This window comes from Lipotes vexillifer, unplaced genomic scaffold (genome assembly GCF_000442215.2).
Source record: "Lipotes vexillifer unplaced genomic scaffold, Lipotes_vexillifer_v1.1 scaffold352, whole genome shotgun sequence".
Lineage (NCBI taxonomy): Eukaryota > Metazoa > Chordata > Mammalia > Artiodactyla > Lipotidae > Lipotes > Lipotes vexillifer.
The window spans coordinates 1,669,486-1,686,968 of NW_006776684.1; the positions used below are offsets into that span (position 1 = coordinate 1,669,486).

The 17,483-nt window shown below is 43.7% G+C and overlaps 1 protein-coding gene across 1 annotated transcript in view; it reads left to right on the forward strand.

Moving 5' to 3' along the window:
• SORL1 (sortilin related receptor 1) overlaps positions 1–17,483 on the forward strand; it is a 168,034-nt gene that overhangs the window by 38,431 nt on the left and 112,120 nt on the right. Inside the window, exons 7-9 of the mRNA XM_007450615.1 lie at positions 8,026–8,127; positions 9,156–9,325; positions 14,984–15,176. Coding sequence (XP_007450677.1) covers positions 8,026–8,127; positions 9,156–9,325; positions 14,984–15,176 — 465 coding nt within the window. The remainder of the gene's footprint in view (positions 1–8,025; positions 8,128–9,155; positions 9,326–14,983; positions 15,177–17,483) is intronic.

Genomic DNA, 17,483 nt, shown 5'->3' on the forward strand with positions numbered 1-17,483 from the left:
TTTCATAACGCCACCATTGCCTCCTTGACCTCAGGTCTGACGGAGGTCTCTGGTGCCTGGGCGGTTGCTCTTTTCTGTCGTTGTTAACCTTAGGGACTAAAACCAGATGTCATGTTTTCATCCAGGTTCTCACTTATTTATATGTTGGTAGCTGGCCAGGCAGAAGCAGGTCAACCCCCTTGGTAGGCTCCTAGGGTGGAGAGAGGACTTCCCCAAAAGGGAAAGCAGGGAGCGAGGTTGGAATCAGAAGGGAAGATGCGAGAGGCTAAAGGCCAGAGGGGTTTCCCCATTACACACCTCGAAAAATGTTTTTTAAGACCCACTAAACTATGACAAGTTTTCTTCTGTCAGGCTGTTTGCCTTGAGTCACTCCCTGGATCATTTGCTTCCTGCCTTGCCTGTCTGTCTCTTTCTCTTACACACGCGTGTGCACACAGAACAGCCCAAGGGCACAAGTATCCTTGAGTTGCTTCAAGCACAGGGGTGTGCTGGGAGTGCAGAGGTGAGAGGTCAGGCCTCAGGACTGGTACCTTGTGACATCCAGTTGGGTGACCCCAAGTACCAGTTGTGTTTAAAACCTTGTCTCCAGTCCTCTGGTGCTCATAGGTCTTTTTTGTTTTAGTCTCTTGGGCCTGTGCTTTTTGTGATTTTAATTTCTCAATTTTAAGGCCCAGTGACTGATCCCCAGATTTCTTTTACTGACTGAGCTGGGAGGGTCTGAGGTGGAGAGCACTTGTGCATTCCCTTATCCTATTATTTCTAGATCTCACACCTGAGAGTAAGTTATATCCCATTTGGAGCTTTCTGTGCCTCTGTTCTGCCATCACAGCTATGTCTGTTCTGTAGACATAGCTGATATGCAGAGTGCCGGTGATAATTTCTTTATTATTCCTGGCCAGTGGTAGGATCAGTGGCTGTGTCTGTTTGATCATCACGGATGCAGTACCCAGTATCTTGCACATTGCTTGATACATAGCAGAGGTACAGTGGAGTCGAATGAATCTTTGCCTGCCTAATTTAGAAAGATTAGGCTACTGGGGTTTTCTTTGGGAGGGGGATGGGATTGGGGGATATTAAATTATTAGTTCTTTTATTGTCGACTCTCAACTCTGTGTGTGGCTTATTGATTTATATGGTATTGGTGGCAAAAGTGTAGTTGTGTTGGCTGCTTCTTTCAGCACACGGATGGACCACCAGATTCCAAGGTCAGTGGTGTTAGCTAGAGGCTCCAGGTGAGATGAGCTAGGCCACCTCCTGGAAGTGTTGTCTTAGGGTCACCTGCAGCAGCAAGGGCCCTTGTTACAAATGCAGATGGCAGGGCCCAAATGCAGTTTTTCCCCTGAGCATCCCTAGGATGCCTAAGAGTCTCCAAAATTTGAGACATTCTTCCCTAAAGCCTTCTACATGCAGAAGCTTCCAGTGATAGTTATATTATCAAAGGAACGTTTCTCAATGGATAGGTTGATGAGAGAAGAAACACAACTGGCGGTGGATAATAAAATGGGTATTTTTCTCCTTGATACACTAGAGTCCTCAGCCATAAGGATAAACAACATTGGCCTTGGTTGGATAACCCTGTCAGTAGGAGTATTGAGGCCTGCAAGTGTCACTTCTTATCTGGGGTGTGCCCAGCACCCTGGTTGCTGGTTTGGGGAAATTCTGAGTGACTTTAATGTTAAATGGATTCAAATCAAATTAGGAAAGTCAAGAAACTAATTGTAAAACGACAGAAAATTGGTTTTGGGCAGTTAACTCTTTTGCTTTTTTCCGGCACTGTGAATGATTCCAATTCTTTGCAAGTTAGTACTTTAGAACATGTCTGGGCAGCCATCTGGGTTCTGGACTGGAGCTGGTTTTCAAGTCTTCATAACTCTCTGGGGCCCTTCTGACCTGGCTCTTACTTCACATGTGCTTTGTATCACATGCCCTTCAATTTTCTTTTAACCCAAGTTTCATTTTTATTCCTTGGTTTTTGACATGAAATTCACTTACATAGTCCACATCATAGGGCCATTAATGCAACAGGGAGGCACCTCTGCAAAGGGACCGACATCAGTTTGTGAACTTGGTGAGACACAGCTGCGAGGTACTTCCTGGTGGATAACGGTAGTTGCCCAACAGTTGGAGGGAGGTGAGGGCTGGCTGCTACTCTCCAGCTGCACTCGCAGCCTCTCCTGAAAGCCAGGCTCAGACATTTCTTGCACAAACGTGCAGCAGTGAGCCAACACCTGATGCATGAGCTTGATGGAGTTTCCTCTCTGTTCTTACAGATGATGCAGACACAGGGTTCTAGAGCAGGCTTGGCAAACCATGGTCCTTCACTTGTTTTGTTTTATTGAAACACAGCCATGCTCATTTGCTATGTGTCACCTGTTGCTGCTTTCATGTTACAGTGGCAGAAATGGATCATTTCATAGGGGCAGGATGGCCCACAAAGTCTAAAGTATTTCTATACAGACCTTCACAGAAAAAGTTTGCCAACCGTTGTTTTAGAGGCAGGATTCTGTTCGCCTTTCACTTGGCATCAGGCAGATAGAATCCTCCAATGCAAGAGCTTGATAAATCTGAGGCATAACCCCCAAGAGTTCAGGTGACAGGGCTCCCTAAATTGCTGTGCCCTTTTCATGCCAGGGTGTTATCTTTAGGATATTATGGCTATTGATTCAGACACCTTGCATTCTGCAGATTTCCCGAGAGAACTCATTTGGACTTTTAGTTTTACTACTCTGACCAACCAACCACTAATTTCACTATTGGAAACCAATTTCTAACCATCATTATGCTAATTTAAAGTCTCTAAGGCTGATAGAGATAATGGAAGAACTTGTTTATTGCCTCAGAACTATGGGCTTCTGCACGGGAGGTCAGCTGGCCACGATTGGGATGTGACTTTTAGGGTAACTGACCAACATCTGACTATTGACGAATTATTTTAATTATGACATCACTTAAATGTCTCCAAACATAGACCTAGGTATAAGCACTCACTGCTTATAACTCATACAACAATAAAGCTCAAACGTTTTTACGGATTAAAAATAAAACTATAATACCAATATGTTTAAAATTCATTTTTTATAACACCAGTATTGAGATATAATTTGTACAGCGTAAAATTCACCCTTGCAAAGTACACAATTCAGTGGTTTATTTCACGAGGTCACGTAACGCTCACCACCGTCTAAATCCAGAACATCGTGGTCACCCCCAAAGGAAACTTCATACACATTAGCAACACTTCCCACCCGCCTCTCCTTCCAGCCCCTTGCAACCAGGAATCTACTTTCTGCCTTATGGATTTGCCTATTCTGGGCATTTTATGTAAAGGGAGTCATATGATTTGTGACCTTTCGTCACTGTTGTCTTTCGTAGTATCGTGTTTTCGAGCTTCATGCATGTTGAAGCAGGGATCATGGGATCACCGTATCACCGTAGTTTTACGTTCGCTGCTTCTTTCTCCTGCCAGATCAAATCTCTGGTTGAACCCCTCTGGCGAATTTTTGTTTTGAGTTATTGTACTTTTCAACTCAAGAATTTCTATTTGTTTCTTTTTTTAAAAAAAAAATAATTTCTGTTTCTTTATAGATATCCTCTAATTTGGTGAGACAGTGTTCTCATACTTTCCTTTTTAATTCTTGAGACATGATTTCCTTTAGTCCTTTGAATGCGTTTAGGATAGGGGATTTAAATTTCTTGGCCGATAAGTCCGATATCTGGCCTTCCTCAGGAACAGTTTCTATTGACTGGTGTGTGTATGTGTGTGTGTGTGTGTGTGTGTGTGTGTGTGGTGTATGGGTGATACATTGCTGTTTGCTTGCCATTGTTTTGGTGGAAAACCAGACATTTTAAGTGATATAATGTGACAACTCCTCATATCAGAGTAACCCATTCCCAGGGGGAGCTTTTTGTTGCTTGAGTTTTTGCAAGCTTTTATTTCATTTTCAGGATTCTGAAAAAGTTGATATTTGTTGGTATTATTGTTGCTTTTGTTTTGTGAGTTTCCTGCATTCATTTTGTAAAGTCTGCATCCCTTGTTGCGTATGGCTGATAAAGTACTGACCATTAGTGGTCAGCTAATGACCGAACAGAGATTTCCTTAAGTACTTTGAGCCATTCGTCTGGCAGCCTTTGCTGAGGGCCTCTGAGTGTGTGTTGGTGGCATGCCTTCTACAACTCTGCCTTAACCTCTGCTTCTTGTTTGTGTAGAGACTCAAGGTTGTTAGCTGGATGTGAGAGATTAGGCCCTTTCAGTTCTTTCCTGAGCATAGCACAGCCCTTTTGTGTGTGACCTTGTGAATGTCTTGGGATATTTCAGAGTTTATCAAAGCCTCTTATGGACATCTTCCCCAGTTTTTCCTTTTATGCTTTTTAGTTCACCTTTTGCAGTTCCAAGCGATAATGTTTCTCCAGCAGCTGTGGTGTTAAAACATTTGCCACTTGTCACTGTTCCCTGTAAACGCCCTGGCTACAGGTCTGTGTGTACAGCGAGCTGAGTCATGTTATATAAAGAGAAGACCTGAGAATGCAGCTTTCAAGCGAGTCACCAGGCAGATCAGATCTGACAGTCCTCTGGCTGTGGGGCATTTGGGAAGCTCCAAACCTGTTCTGTCCTCTCCAGTGGCTTCTGGGCTGGTGGTTTTCACAGCTGTTGTAGCTGTGAAGCTGTGGGTTTCCCAGGCTACAACAGAGCTAGAGAGAAAAGGGATGGGATTAGAACAAGTTAAAACATCACCAAGTTAGCTCTTCTTGCCGGGTTTCAGTCGTTGTCTTGAATAAATGCTCCTTGAGTTTTTGCAAGCTTTTATTTCATTTTCAGGATTCTGAAAAAGTTGATTTTGAGAAGTTTTGTCAGTGTTCTTGTTGTTTTCACAGATGAGTGGGTTTTTAGAGTTCCTCACTTTGCCGTTCCAGAAGTGCTTTCAATTAATATTAACTTTGCCACCTTTTTATTATGGACATTTTCACATCCACATAAAAGAATAGTTTGTAATGATATGACCTCCCCTTGTGCCTTCATTCAGTCTCAATAGTATCTACGTTTGCTAATCTCTTTTCAGCTGTCTACGCACTACTTATTTTTTTCCTGGACTGTTTTAAAGCAAATCCAGATATATCATTTTATCCATAAATTGGGTATAAACAACATGAATGTGGATGATATTTAGCCGAAACTTTGTTACTGCTTTGAAGGAGAAGGTGGCAGGGAGTCTTACAGCCCATTTCTATCATGATCTAATTTGTATGTGAAAAAGAAATTTGGATGTATCAATTTGGCACTGTGTTTGGCTAGCAGACTAGAAATAAAAGCAGCTTAGCCAAGACGGAGGTTTATTTTTCCCTCATCAGTGCTGCCGGAGGTAGGCGGTCTAGGGCTGGCATGTTGGTGCCCTGGTGTTATTGGGGTCGCAGGCCTCTCTATCTTGCTGTTCTACCATCCAAACAAACGATTTCCATTCTCAAAGTTCCCTCATGGTCCACGACACTTGTACTAGCCTTCGAGTCTATTGGAGTTAAGAAGAATTAAGGACAGACAGAAAGGTCAAAATAGGACCCCTCCTAGCTGATTCAGTCTCTTTCAGCAGCTTTCCTTGAAACCCAACACAATAGTCTGTTTACGTCTCATTGACTGGTAGCTCAGTCGCGTGACCACACAGAGTTGTACAAAAGGAAGAGAGCCTTAGTCTTTTACTCAGGTGGCTGTCAGGGTCCTTTTGCCAAGGATGAAAGGCATTAATGGATGCTGGGGTAAGTGTAGCAGTGTCTGTCTCTCTCTGAATATGCTCATAGGTGACTGCACAGAACATTTCTGAAGGAATGGCCCAGAGCCTGTTACCAGTGAGCACTCGGGAGCAGAGCGGAAACAGATCTGCAGTTTACCTTATGCCTGTCTGTATTGTGAGGTGTTTTTCATGAGTATATTTTACTTTTATAATAATGGTAAAGGAAAACCCAACATCAACAAAAACCCATAGTTTATTAAGAAATCCATCTTACAATCAGTAGTGTGCCATAGTTTCATTGTTAACACTTTTCTTGGTGGTAGTAAAATATCACAATAACTCATCTACAAATGCTTTAGGAGTGAACCTGATTATCCATATTTAGGAATAATTCTCTTGGAAGGAAGTGGGATGGATGTGTTTAGAGGTTTTCCATGACCTTAGTATTCTGTGATTTTTGCACTTATGCCTTGCTATCCATTCTCAATTCTCAAGCCTCCCAGCAGCCATCATTAAGAACATTCAACTAATGATGGGCCTGAATGTCACTGAGAAAAGTGGCTCCTTTCTCAGGTATAACTGCAGTAGGAAGTAGTGACAAAACATAAAGCATAAAAAAATATGTGTTTCACTGATATCTGTGTATTCATATATATTCATAAGGATTTATATAGGGTGACTTAAATCATCTGACCTTTATATATAGTTATAAAACTTTATTGACTTAAGGAGGGCTTTTGGAATTTATACACAGCAGTTTTACTGGGAACTCTTCTCTCATTCAGGTGATACATTTTGCGTTTTTAATCAATCTATCATTTCTGTAGCCCCATACTGAGGACAGGCTATTATGTGGTTTTCAGGGTGCCATTTTGAAAAGGCAGTCTTCTATACTTCTCTACCTGGCTTCTTTAAAACAGACCACTTTTAACCAGTGTTCAGTGGTGGCTTGAAAAATAAATATGTGTGTGTGTGTGTGTGTGTGTGTGTGTGTGTGTGTGTGTGTGTGTGTGTGTGTGTGTGTACACACATTCTGCTGCTCAAATGAATAGAAAATAACTTCATCAGCTTGCTCTTCACAGTATTTATCGGACATGCATGAGCATGTGTATTAGTAGTTGTTATATTACAGTTAAGAGAAATTGGCATCTTCCATACTCTGTAGGAATTTAAAATCTATAATAAACAGTAGCAACATAGCCGAGGATACGTGAAGCCTTCTGGCTGGGGATCCCGACATTCTAATCAGTTGGGTGATAGTCGTGCTTGCGAGGATGTCCACATGAGGATGGGCCTCCCTGTCTGTTTTCGTAGATATGCAACATTTGCCTTCAGTTCCCGGTCACAGACTTGTAGAGCTGGAAAAAGCCACATAGATCCTTTACAGTGTTTCTTATGCTTTTTTGAATCATTGACCCTTTTGAGAACCTGGTGAGATGTTCTCCCTAGCAAAATGAGTGAGTACATCGACACAGAAAATTTGCATATATATTTCTGGGGTTCCTGGACCACTTAAACCCGTACCCAAAGTCCTGATTCAAATCAGCTTCTCATTTTATAGATGAATAAACTGGGACCTAGAGAAATTTAGAGCTAGCTCCAAATCTAGTGCTTTTATATACATTCTCAAGCTTCCAGCTGTGGTTTAATATCTCTAAAATGCAACGTGATGTGGTCAGCATCGTGTGGAGTGAGTGCATCACATGCGTGGTCAGCATCATGTGATGTCCTCTGTATGCTACCAAAGAAAGCATATTCTAGCAAAAGACCTTAATCATTGAGGAGTCTTAAAAGATTGAAAAGAGAATCAATGAAAATCCCTTCAACTCTTGGTACAAATTAAAGCCCTGTGACTCGGGGATCCTAGCGATCTGCAAATAAGAGTAGAAGGAGGAAGAGGGTATGTTTTTATGTGTATCAGGTGTGTGGCTGACCTCACCCAGTGGTGGTTTGGGGGCTGTAGGCTCCTCCGCCCCGCCTGTCTCTCCATCACACAATTCTCTCCCTTTTCGCTGTCTGCTTAAGCTTTGGCAGCCACCGCCCGCCTCCCCAAGCTCAAGTTCTCCCATCATGTGGTATCTGGAGTATCTAATATTTATTGTAGACCAGCTATCTAGGGTAAAGTGGTACAGCCCAAGCTGCCCAGTGACAGCAAATGTTGCAAAAATGTGCATTTGCGGTCACACTCTCTATTTTGTGTTTTTAGTTGAATCAGAGGGGTCTGACTTTTCTGTTTCCTTTTTCGCTCATTTTGAGTGGCGATAATATAGTACAGTTGATTTTTTTTTTTCCTCTTCCTTGGCAGCATCTCTTCGGCAGTCTGCAACCATCCTCTGTCCAGCTTTGGGTCTCCTTTGGCCGCAAGCCCATGCGAGCAGCCCAGTTTGTCACAAGATATCCTATTAATGTGAGTGGGGTCCACGCCGGGGTGGGAAGGAGTGCCGTTGTCCTCATGCAGAGGTTAGAGGGAGGGTGATGGGGGATGGATACCTGATGGAGGCTCCCTGAAGTCACTTCCTAGATTTGGTCTCGAGAGAGAGAACCATTATGCTTTGGGCATCTTGGTCTGTTTTCTCCCTCTTCACTTTTTGAAGTGGAGCTGAATGGGAGCCTTAATTTGCTTTAAGTGGAGGAGGATTGGCAGAGAGGTTTGGAACCGGAGTCAATGGTCTCAGTGTGCTAGTGCTGGAGGAATGGGAGGTTGGTGGCGGCAGTAGTTATTTATTAAGTACCTGCTGTGTTGCTCACAGATGGTGAGGTTCCAAAAAGGGATAGGATTTGAGTCTCACCCTTTTAGAAACAGATGGGTTGGAGAGCCTGAGAGCAGAGCAGAGGAAGAGACCACGTACAGTCGAAGGCTTGACTACGCAGTACGTGTTAGAACATAGAGAGCGATAGGGGAAGTCAGTGTGGGCTGGGTCATCAGAGAAGTGACCACGGGGAGGAGGTGGCATTTGGAGGCCTTGATGCCAGGAGTTGGTGTGATGGAAGGTTAGTAGCTAAGAGGAGGGTGTGATGGAGAACATGCTTGTCGGTTCTTTGCTTTGTCTGGGCTCTGCCTTCCTATAGTCACACCTTAGAGAAAATGAGAGGGAAGGAAATGCACATTAATCCATGTTGTACTTTGTACTAATGATAGGGAGACATTATTAACTAAAGGCGATTTCTGGGTCATTTTTGGAGTTCAGGGCCCATTCTTATTTTGTGTCCCACCTGCCAAGAAGGGGTTTGCTCCGGCCGTAAGGCAGCCTCAGGGTCTCCAAAGAGAGAGTCGGCCAAGCTTCTTTCCCAACGTGGGGAGGCTTTCCATGGGCTCCGAGCCCACACTCCTCACTGGGACATTTGGAAGTCATTGCTTTAGTGTGCACTGGGACAGTCCACAGGGCCTGTGTGGTGTTTTTGACTCCTGTCTTTTTTTGACTTCTGATGCCAAAGGAATATTACATTGCGGACGCCTCCGAGGACCAGGTGTTTGTGTGTGTCAGTCACAATAACAACCGCACCAACCTGTACATCTCGGAGGCAGAGGGGCTGAAGTTCTCGCTGTCCTTGGAGAATGTGCTCTATTACAGCCCAGCAGGGGCAGGCAGTGACACCTTGGTGAGGTAAGGAGACCGGGAGGCCCTCCCTGCTTTCTTACACCCCCGCACGACCTCTGGTTGGGTGGTTTTCAACATTAGCTGCACATTTGGACTCACCTCGGCAGGGAGGTTTCAGAAACCCCGATTATGCCTGGCTCACCTTCCTAGAAATTATATTTTATCTGGTTTGGGGTGTGATGGGTGTGTGAGGATTTTAAAAAGCTCCCCAGGTGACGTTGATGTGATGCACAGGCGGAGCATCACTGCCTGGGTGACACTTAGGGTCACCGCCACAGTGTCAGCCCCTCCTTTGGGTTCCCTTCATTCAGTTACCTGGTTTTGTGGTCTCAGAGCCAGTGGGAAAGAGCGCTTGCAAAATATCATCAACTCCAGACCAGCTGGTATATGTGGCCACAAGGCCCTGCTTCTGTGTGACTCTGGTTAATTGACGTCATTACTCTTTTTTTCAGTAATTGCAAGGTATTGTTCTGTGGTGTCTGTGGAAAGACACCAACGTCACCGATCCTTTGTCAGTAAATCACATGCCTGGAGTGGTCCTGTGGTAATGGGTGTTCTCTGGGTCGTGGAGGAGTCCGGGGTTTGGGAGGGGTGGATGCCACGAATCCGTGGGGGCACTGGTGCCACAAGCCCATTGATTCTCATTTATCGTGCGACAAACCAGACTTGCGTGTGTCTGACTGTGATTACATTTACTCTGTGCTCTTGGGAAGAGCCATCCGGTGGAGCTGACTGACTGGTCTGCAGTGAGGTCTGGCCCGAAAGGCCATGACCACCAGGCCAGAGGGCATGTCCTTGCCGCCCACTGTCCCTGTGCACGTTGCCAGTTCATTCAGTCATCAGTTCATTCAGCAAGTATGCTGCTGCTTGGTGCCCGGTGATGTTGCATGTACAGCCATGAGATATTGTATCCAGCAAGGAAAACTCAGGACGAGGCCCCACATTCTGTGGAGCTTTTGTTCTAACTGGGGGAAAACAGAATATAAACAAATATGTGATCTGCTGATAATGGTGAGCGCTGAGAAAAAAAATAAAGCAAGATAAGAGGACAGAGGGTTACGAGGGTATTACTTTATATTGGCTGGTCGTGGAAGGCTGTTTCACGAGGGTGACATTCCAGCAGGTGCCTGAATTACATGAGGAAGGGAGCCGGGCACGTACCCCGGGGAAGAGCATTGCAGGCGGAGGGAACAGCAGGCACAGGGGTTCTGAGGTGGGACTTTGTTGGTTTATTTTAGGAGCAGTGAGGAGGCCAGGGTGGATCAAACAGCTGGTGGAGGGGAGAGAGCATCCCCAAGACACAGGAACCAAGAGAGCAGGGTTCAGGTTGTGTAGAGCCCTCAAGGGCGTAGAAAGAACTTTATCCTTTTCTTCTGTTCTTCTTTTTTTCTTTTTTGTGCGGTGTCCTAACCACTGGACCGCCAGGGAATTCCCTATTTTTTCTTCTAAGCACGATGGAGGGTTTTGACCAGAAGCTGGACATTATTTGATTTAACCTGTTACGTTTTTTTGGACACCATTTTAAAAACTGTGAATTGCATTATGTAAAGAAAAGTGCATAAAACATAAATGGGTAGTGTTAATAAATAATTTTCAGTGAACACTCACGTGACTTATCTTTTAAAGAGGCCATCCTGGATGCCGTGTGGAAATTAGACAGCGGACTTTCATGTGTCTGGTGGGGACATGAGTGGAAGTGGACTTTCATGTGTCGGGCAGGGGTGGAGGGACGCCCAGCTGTGAGAGCACTGCCGGAATCCAGGCCAGTGGAGATGGAGGTTGGCTGGACCCCGGGGCGGTAGCAGTAGAGATGCTGGAAGTGGTCAAATTCTGACCATTTGCTGATGGATTGGACATGGAGTATGAGAGAAGGAGGAGTCAGGGACCCACCACTGCCTGGCCGGGGTAGCTGCTACAGTGATGGTTTCAGACTGACGGAGAGGGGTGGGCGAGGAGCAGGTGTGGGGAAAGGATCAAGAGTTCTGGTTTGGAGATGCCTATTAGATATCCGAGCAGAGAACTTTCCGTGTGGTCTCTGATATGCTTTTCTACGCCCTGTTTCTTCTCCTTTGGAGGTGCTGTCATCTTTTACTCCTTACTTTTTTTCTTCCCCGGTGTAGACTGGCAGGTTATTTATTTATTCCGGGTTTTTCTCACCCCCCCACCCCCACCCCACAGGTTATTTATTATTCAGTGTCTTATAATGTGTTATAAACCATTCCTGCCGTGATTCATCCTTAGGTTGTTCTGGTTTGGTCAGTCACGGCCCCTTCCGGCTGGCTCCTGTGGCTTTTTTTTTCTTTTTTTTGATTTATTGAAGTGAAATTCTCATGATGTTAACCATTTTATTAATGTAAACAACTCAGTGGCATATAGCACATTCACAATGTTGTGCAACCACCAGCTTGATCTAATTCCCAAACATTTACATTTGTATTTCCCCCAAAGAAAACCCCTTACCCGTTCAGCAATTTCTCTCCACTCTCCCCTCCTCCAGCCCCTGGCAGCCACCAGGCTACTTTCTGTCTCTACGGAGTTGCCTGTCCTGGCTATTTCATATAAATGGAATCATGCCATAACACCTGACCTTTGTGTCTGCCTTTGTGTCTGCTTCACTTTGTAATGTAATGTTTTCAGGGTTTATCCACATGTAACACGTGTCAATCAATACTTCATTTCTCTGTATAGGTGAGTAATAGTGTCCTTACTTTTTTATAACTAAACTCATGAACCACTCTCTCTCTGGCCTTTTGCCGACTCTTTGTTTGTCACCTCTGAGAGCCTCCAGCTATGGGGCTGATAAGTCACGGCTTGGCCGTGGTTTCCTTGATTTCTGCATTTGTCAGCTCTTCAGGATGGAGAGGGCAGGGCAGGAGCCCGAAGCTGCAGCGAGTGGCTCCCCGGGAAGCGGGAACCTCAGCGACGTGGCCATACGGCCACTGCGCACAGACAGATGGCCCGTTATGCAGTTACAAACGTTCCCCCCCGACTCCCTGCCCTGCCTCACCACTCGGTCCAGTTAGGAAAATGAAAATAGATTTACGTCAAGATTCATAGACTGACATCCTCCTCGGCCTTCTTATTTTTTTTCTTCAGATTTTATCTCGGGACTGGAGATGTTCAGATATACTCAATTGAATGACCTTTGTCTCAGCACCACGACATGGGACAAGGGTGAAGGAGCAGATTATGTGGGCAGGCTGGCTTAACTTAAAAAAAGGAAAACCACACCAAACCAAACGAGCTATGCTTTGAGCTCAGTGGGAAAGTGTGGTGCCGAGGTACCTGGATCTCTTTACTTACAGGCCGGGAGAAGGAATTCTCACCAGGGGTGACCTTGACCTTGTGAGAGGTGCCACGTGGAGGCAGCGTCTAGATGGAGGGACAGACGTGGTGGGCCCACAGGACATCTTGAGGAGGATGTGCTGGGTTTGGGCTGAGGGTGGTCGAGGGGGACCTGGTGAGCTGCCTGGCGAGGGGAAGAGCAAGTGGTGAGAGCCAGGGAGAGAAAACGGAAGTAAAGGGACTCTCCGGGGGAGATGCTTGGGTGAGTCAGGTAGTTGTAGGGTGCAAGGCGTCAGAGTGGGAGATGACAGGGTGGACTGGGGCCTGGAGGAGCGTGGGACGTACAGAGGACATGCTTCTGCTTGGATTGAAAAAATAAAACACCAGGAGAGAGACCAGGGGGAGAAACAGGGCTCCTGAAAGCGAGAGAAATTCAGAGCTCCCAGATAAATTGAAAGGAGCCAATACGGGGACCTCATGATGCTAGGATCACAAGCAACAGAGCAGAGGTGAATGGAGGGCAGCGGGGAGCAGACATGTGGCCCATTCCTAAGGAAGCAACTGAGAAACAATTAAAACAGACCTAAGGAAACCACGCATCAGAACATTTGGTCTCAGCGCTGGTGTTTTCTGGAGGACCTTGCTTTGCCTCTCAGCTGGGGTGGCCCTGCCACTTCTGTGTGCGTCTTCCTGTCTGAGGCGGCCAACAGTCATCCAGCTCGAGATTTGTATGACAGATAAAGGGAAAGCGCAGTTCTGTGCTTTTTTACAAAGCCCAGTGGCTCAGAACCCTCCAAATAAAGGACCCGCTTCCAGTTTTACAAGCCACGTGTGAACTGTGGCTACCCTTTCTGAGAGATCTGTTCTGTTTGTAACGTGTGTACCATGTTAGAACAAAACCTCTTCCCAGGGAAATGACAGTATCTGGGCTAGCAGTTAAGGCCGGGGAGGGTCGTCTTCTCTGCTTCACTGTTAATAAGCAGAACCTCAAGGTTTCCAGAGCCATCCTTGTTACATATACCATGCCTTTGGGAAAGGGGTTCTGCTTTGCTCCCTGATAAATCCTATCGGCTTCTGTCTGATCAGGGTTTTGGCTAATTAGTTGTCAGTATCTGGACAGCGGCTGTGTAACCCCTTAGCTATACTCCTATAGATTGGGTTAGATTGTAAAGCCTCAGCACTATAATTTTTTAAATCAGAGAAGAGTTGATTTACAATGTATTAATTTCTGCTGTACAGCAAAGTGATTCAGTTATACATTATATATATATATATACATTCTTTTTAATATTCAGTTCCATTATGGTTTATCATAGTATGTCAAATATAGTTCCCTGTGCTATACAGTAGGACCTTGTTGTTTATCCATTCTATATATAACAGTTTGCATCTGCTAACCCTAAACACTCAATCCTTCCCTCTCCCACCACCCCCTCTCCCTTGGCAACCACAAGTCTGTCCTCTATGTCTGTGAGTCTGTTTCTGTTTCATAGATAGGTTCATTTGTGTCATATTTTAGATTCCACATGTAAGTAATATCATATGGTATTTGTCATTCTCTCTATGACTTATTTCATTTAGTATGATAATCTCTAGGTCCATCCATGTTGCTGCAAGTGGCATTATTTCATTCTTTTTTATGGCTGAGTAGTATTCCATTGTATATATGTACCATGTCTTCTTTATCCATTCCTCTGTTGATGGACATTTTGGTTGTTTCCATGTCTTGGCTATTGTGAATAGGCCAGCACTATAATTAGTATCTGGTGAGTTTGGTTTAAGGTTTCCTGTTTGTCAGGGCTCACTAGAGGATTTGGGGTCAGTTTCATTAGTGGAGAAATAAATGTGACTCTGACATCAGTTTTTCCGCGTTGTATTCATCATTCTGAACCCCACGTGAGGAGTGATAGGTCAGGTGAGCATCTTGGCCTTCAAAATTACAAAACATCACTTTTTAAAAAGGACAGATTATTCAGCCATAAGAAGGAAAGAAGTACTGATACAACGTGGATGGACCTTGAAAACTTTATGCTAAGAGAAAGCAACCAGATACAAAAGGCCACAAATTGTATAATTCCATTTATATGAAATATCCAGAAGAGGCAAATCCACAGAGACAGAAAACTGATCAGTGGTTGCCAGCGTCTGGGATGGAAAGGGAAAGTGGGGCATGACTGCCAGTGGGTCCAGGGTTTCCCTTTGGGAAGATGAAAATATTCTGGGACTACATAGTGATGATGGTTGCATAACATTGGGAAGGTACTTAATGCCACTGAATTGTGTACTTTAAAGTGGTGAAATTTTATGTTATTTAAAATAAGAACATGCCAAGCAAATGATGAATTCATGCTCACAGCTGTTTATTTTCTCTTAATGTAGGTATTTTGCAAATGAACCATTTGCTGACTTCCACCGCGTGGAGGGGTTACAGGGAGTCTACATTGCTACTCTGATTAATGGTTCCATGAATGAAGAGAACATGAGATCAGTCATCACCTTTGACAAAGGGGGGACCTGGGAATTCCTTCAGGCCCCAGCCTTCACGGGATATGGAGAGAAAATCAATTGTGAGGTATAGATGCTTTGCTCTTGTTTGGATTGTCAATACACACTTTTAACTGTAGCTCTACTCTTACAGTTCCCAAACTCTGCATCAAGATGCCTTGGGGTGCCATAGTGAACTCACAGGGGCACCATGGGATATTTTAAGTTTTTGAGGGAAAAACTGTGATACTTGACATTTGTTGGTCACCATGTGAATTACTATCTTGAGTTAGTTGACAGTTTCAACATTAGCTCATGCTATATGTCTTTTGATGACATATCTTTGTGAAGCTGGATTTTTGGCATTTGATGTGGTAAAAAGCAAGTAAGAAAATCAGGTTGGCACAAGACATGATGGCAATGATATCTGATTAGATTACAAAGTTTGAGAAGATGTGCAGTGCCCAAAAGGTGTCTGTATACTATTATTAAGTAATTTTGGTTATTTAAGAATGAAATAAAATTTTATGTTTTCTTTGAATTTATACACACACACAATATTATTTCAAACTGCTGCTAAGTTATTAGGACATATACTTATTAAGTTGTTTGGACTTAACTATGTAAAAAAACAAACATTGGTATTTCTCCTGACCTGAGGCTGTTATAAAAAAAATTACTGAGATACCAGTTGTGCTGGGAACCAAGAAAGTCTGGGGACCTGTGCTGTACAGCAAAGTGATTTGCTGGGGAACATCTTTTAAAATTCCTCCCTGAATATAATTTAGGATTCTACAGTTTTCCCTACCTGTGGCTTCATCTGAAAAGCTCATGATACTAAAATGTGTTATTTGGTCCCATTCAGTGTTACCATTCGCTTAAGTGGCTCCTTCCTCTTCCCTGGGGAGAAGTCTGTGATCGTGGTCCTTGGCTTCATGTGACACCCCACACCTCCATTTTCATTTCTCTAGGGGATCTAGGGTGCGTAAAGTAGGCAGGCGGAAGGAACTTGGAAAAAAACAGTAGTACTCATTTTTGGAGAAACCAAAACATTTTAGTTAGGCAATTACCTGGTCTTTTGGATTTTTGAATTTCATTTGTCCATGGTTAAATATATTGACTCTCTTGTATGCTGTATCCGTGGTCCTTGGGAAGATTATTTTGGAGACTCTTGTTCTAGAATGTACTTCTTGATTTTTTTTTCTTTTCCTTTTTTTTTTTTTTTTTTTTTTTTTTTTTTTTTTTTTTTTTTGTACTTCTTGATTTTTCTTCCCTATTTGGCAACAGGTCTGGACTTACCACATTGAGTCTAGCTTTGGAGAGAGGCAGGTTATAAGTAGGTGCAGATAAACACCTAGGTGTTGTTTCACTGCATGATATAGGTTTTGGAGCATGTGGTAGGGGTCCAAACCTTGGTTAAATAAAATGAATAGTATTGTTAAAATCCAGCTGCTTATTTCCCTGACTGATCAGTTTATTTATGAACTGCACAACAATTAGTAATCAGCTTTTAGTTTCTGCTTCTGATTTTAGGTGGTGACAGAAAAGGTGAGTTGGCAGATATTTGAGACTCAGCCCAATTTGCTCCAGTTTTCATTTGCTGAACTTTGATGCTAGCAAGACAGATATTTGTTAGAGAGATCCTTTTGTTATAAAAATAAGTATATCTAACAAATCATGTCAGTGTTTACCTGTAACGTAAGCAGACATAGAGATACCCTATCTAGAACACCAGACAAGGCTAAGTAACATTTGACAGTCACTTTCTGGCCAGGAGGATCAGGTATGACCCTATAGCAAAAGGCACTGTTTGCAGAACTATTAAAATCTGAACATAAGTGATTGGAGGCCAGTTTGAATAATCTGAAGCCTTGCAGAGGACACCTGAAGACGTGTACAAATGCAGACGGCTTAAAAAAGTTTAATGTGACTCTTTTGGTGTTTATATCTCATATGTGTTGTCCATCTGGGAGCTTATCAGTGAGACTTTCTGACTTCTGATTCTTAGTTTTTTTTCTGACAGAGTTGCTTAAATCACATTTGAAATACATCTTCATTGACTTAGAAAATAAGTACCATGAAATCATTTCATTCTCTTTCATTCATTTGAATGACATGAGAGAAATTCTAGATAACATGAGAGAGTGACAGCTTTCCTATCTACTTGAGTTGGCACTGATTTCTTTTTTAATTTTTATTGAAATATAGTTGATTCACAATGTTGTGTTAGTTTCTGGTGTACAGCTAAGTGATTCAGTTATATATATATATATATATATATACACACACACACACACACACATACACACACACTTTTTTTTTTTTTTTTTTCTCGGTACGTGGGCCTCTCACTGCTGTGGCCTCTCCCCCTGCAGAGCACAGGCTCCCGACGGGC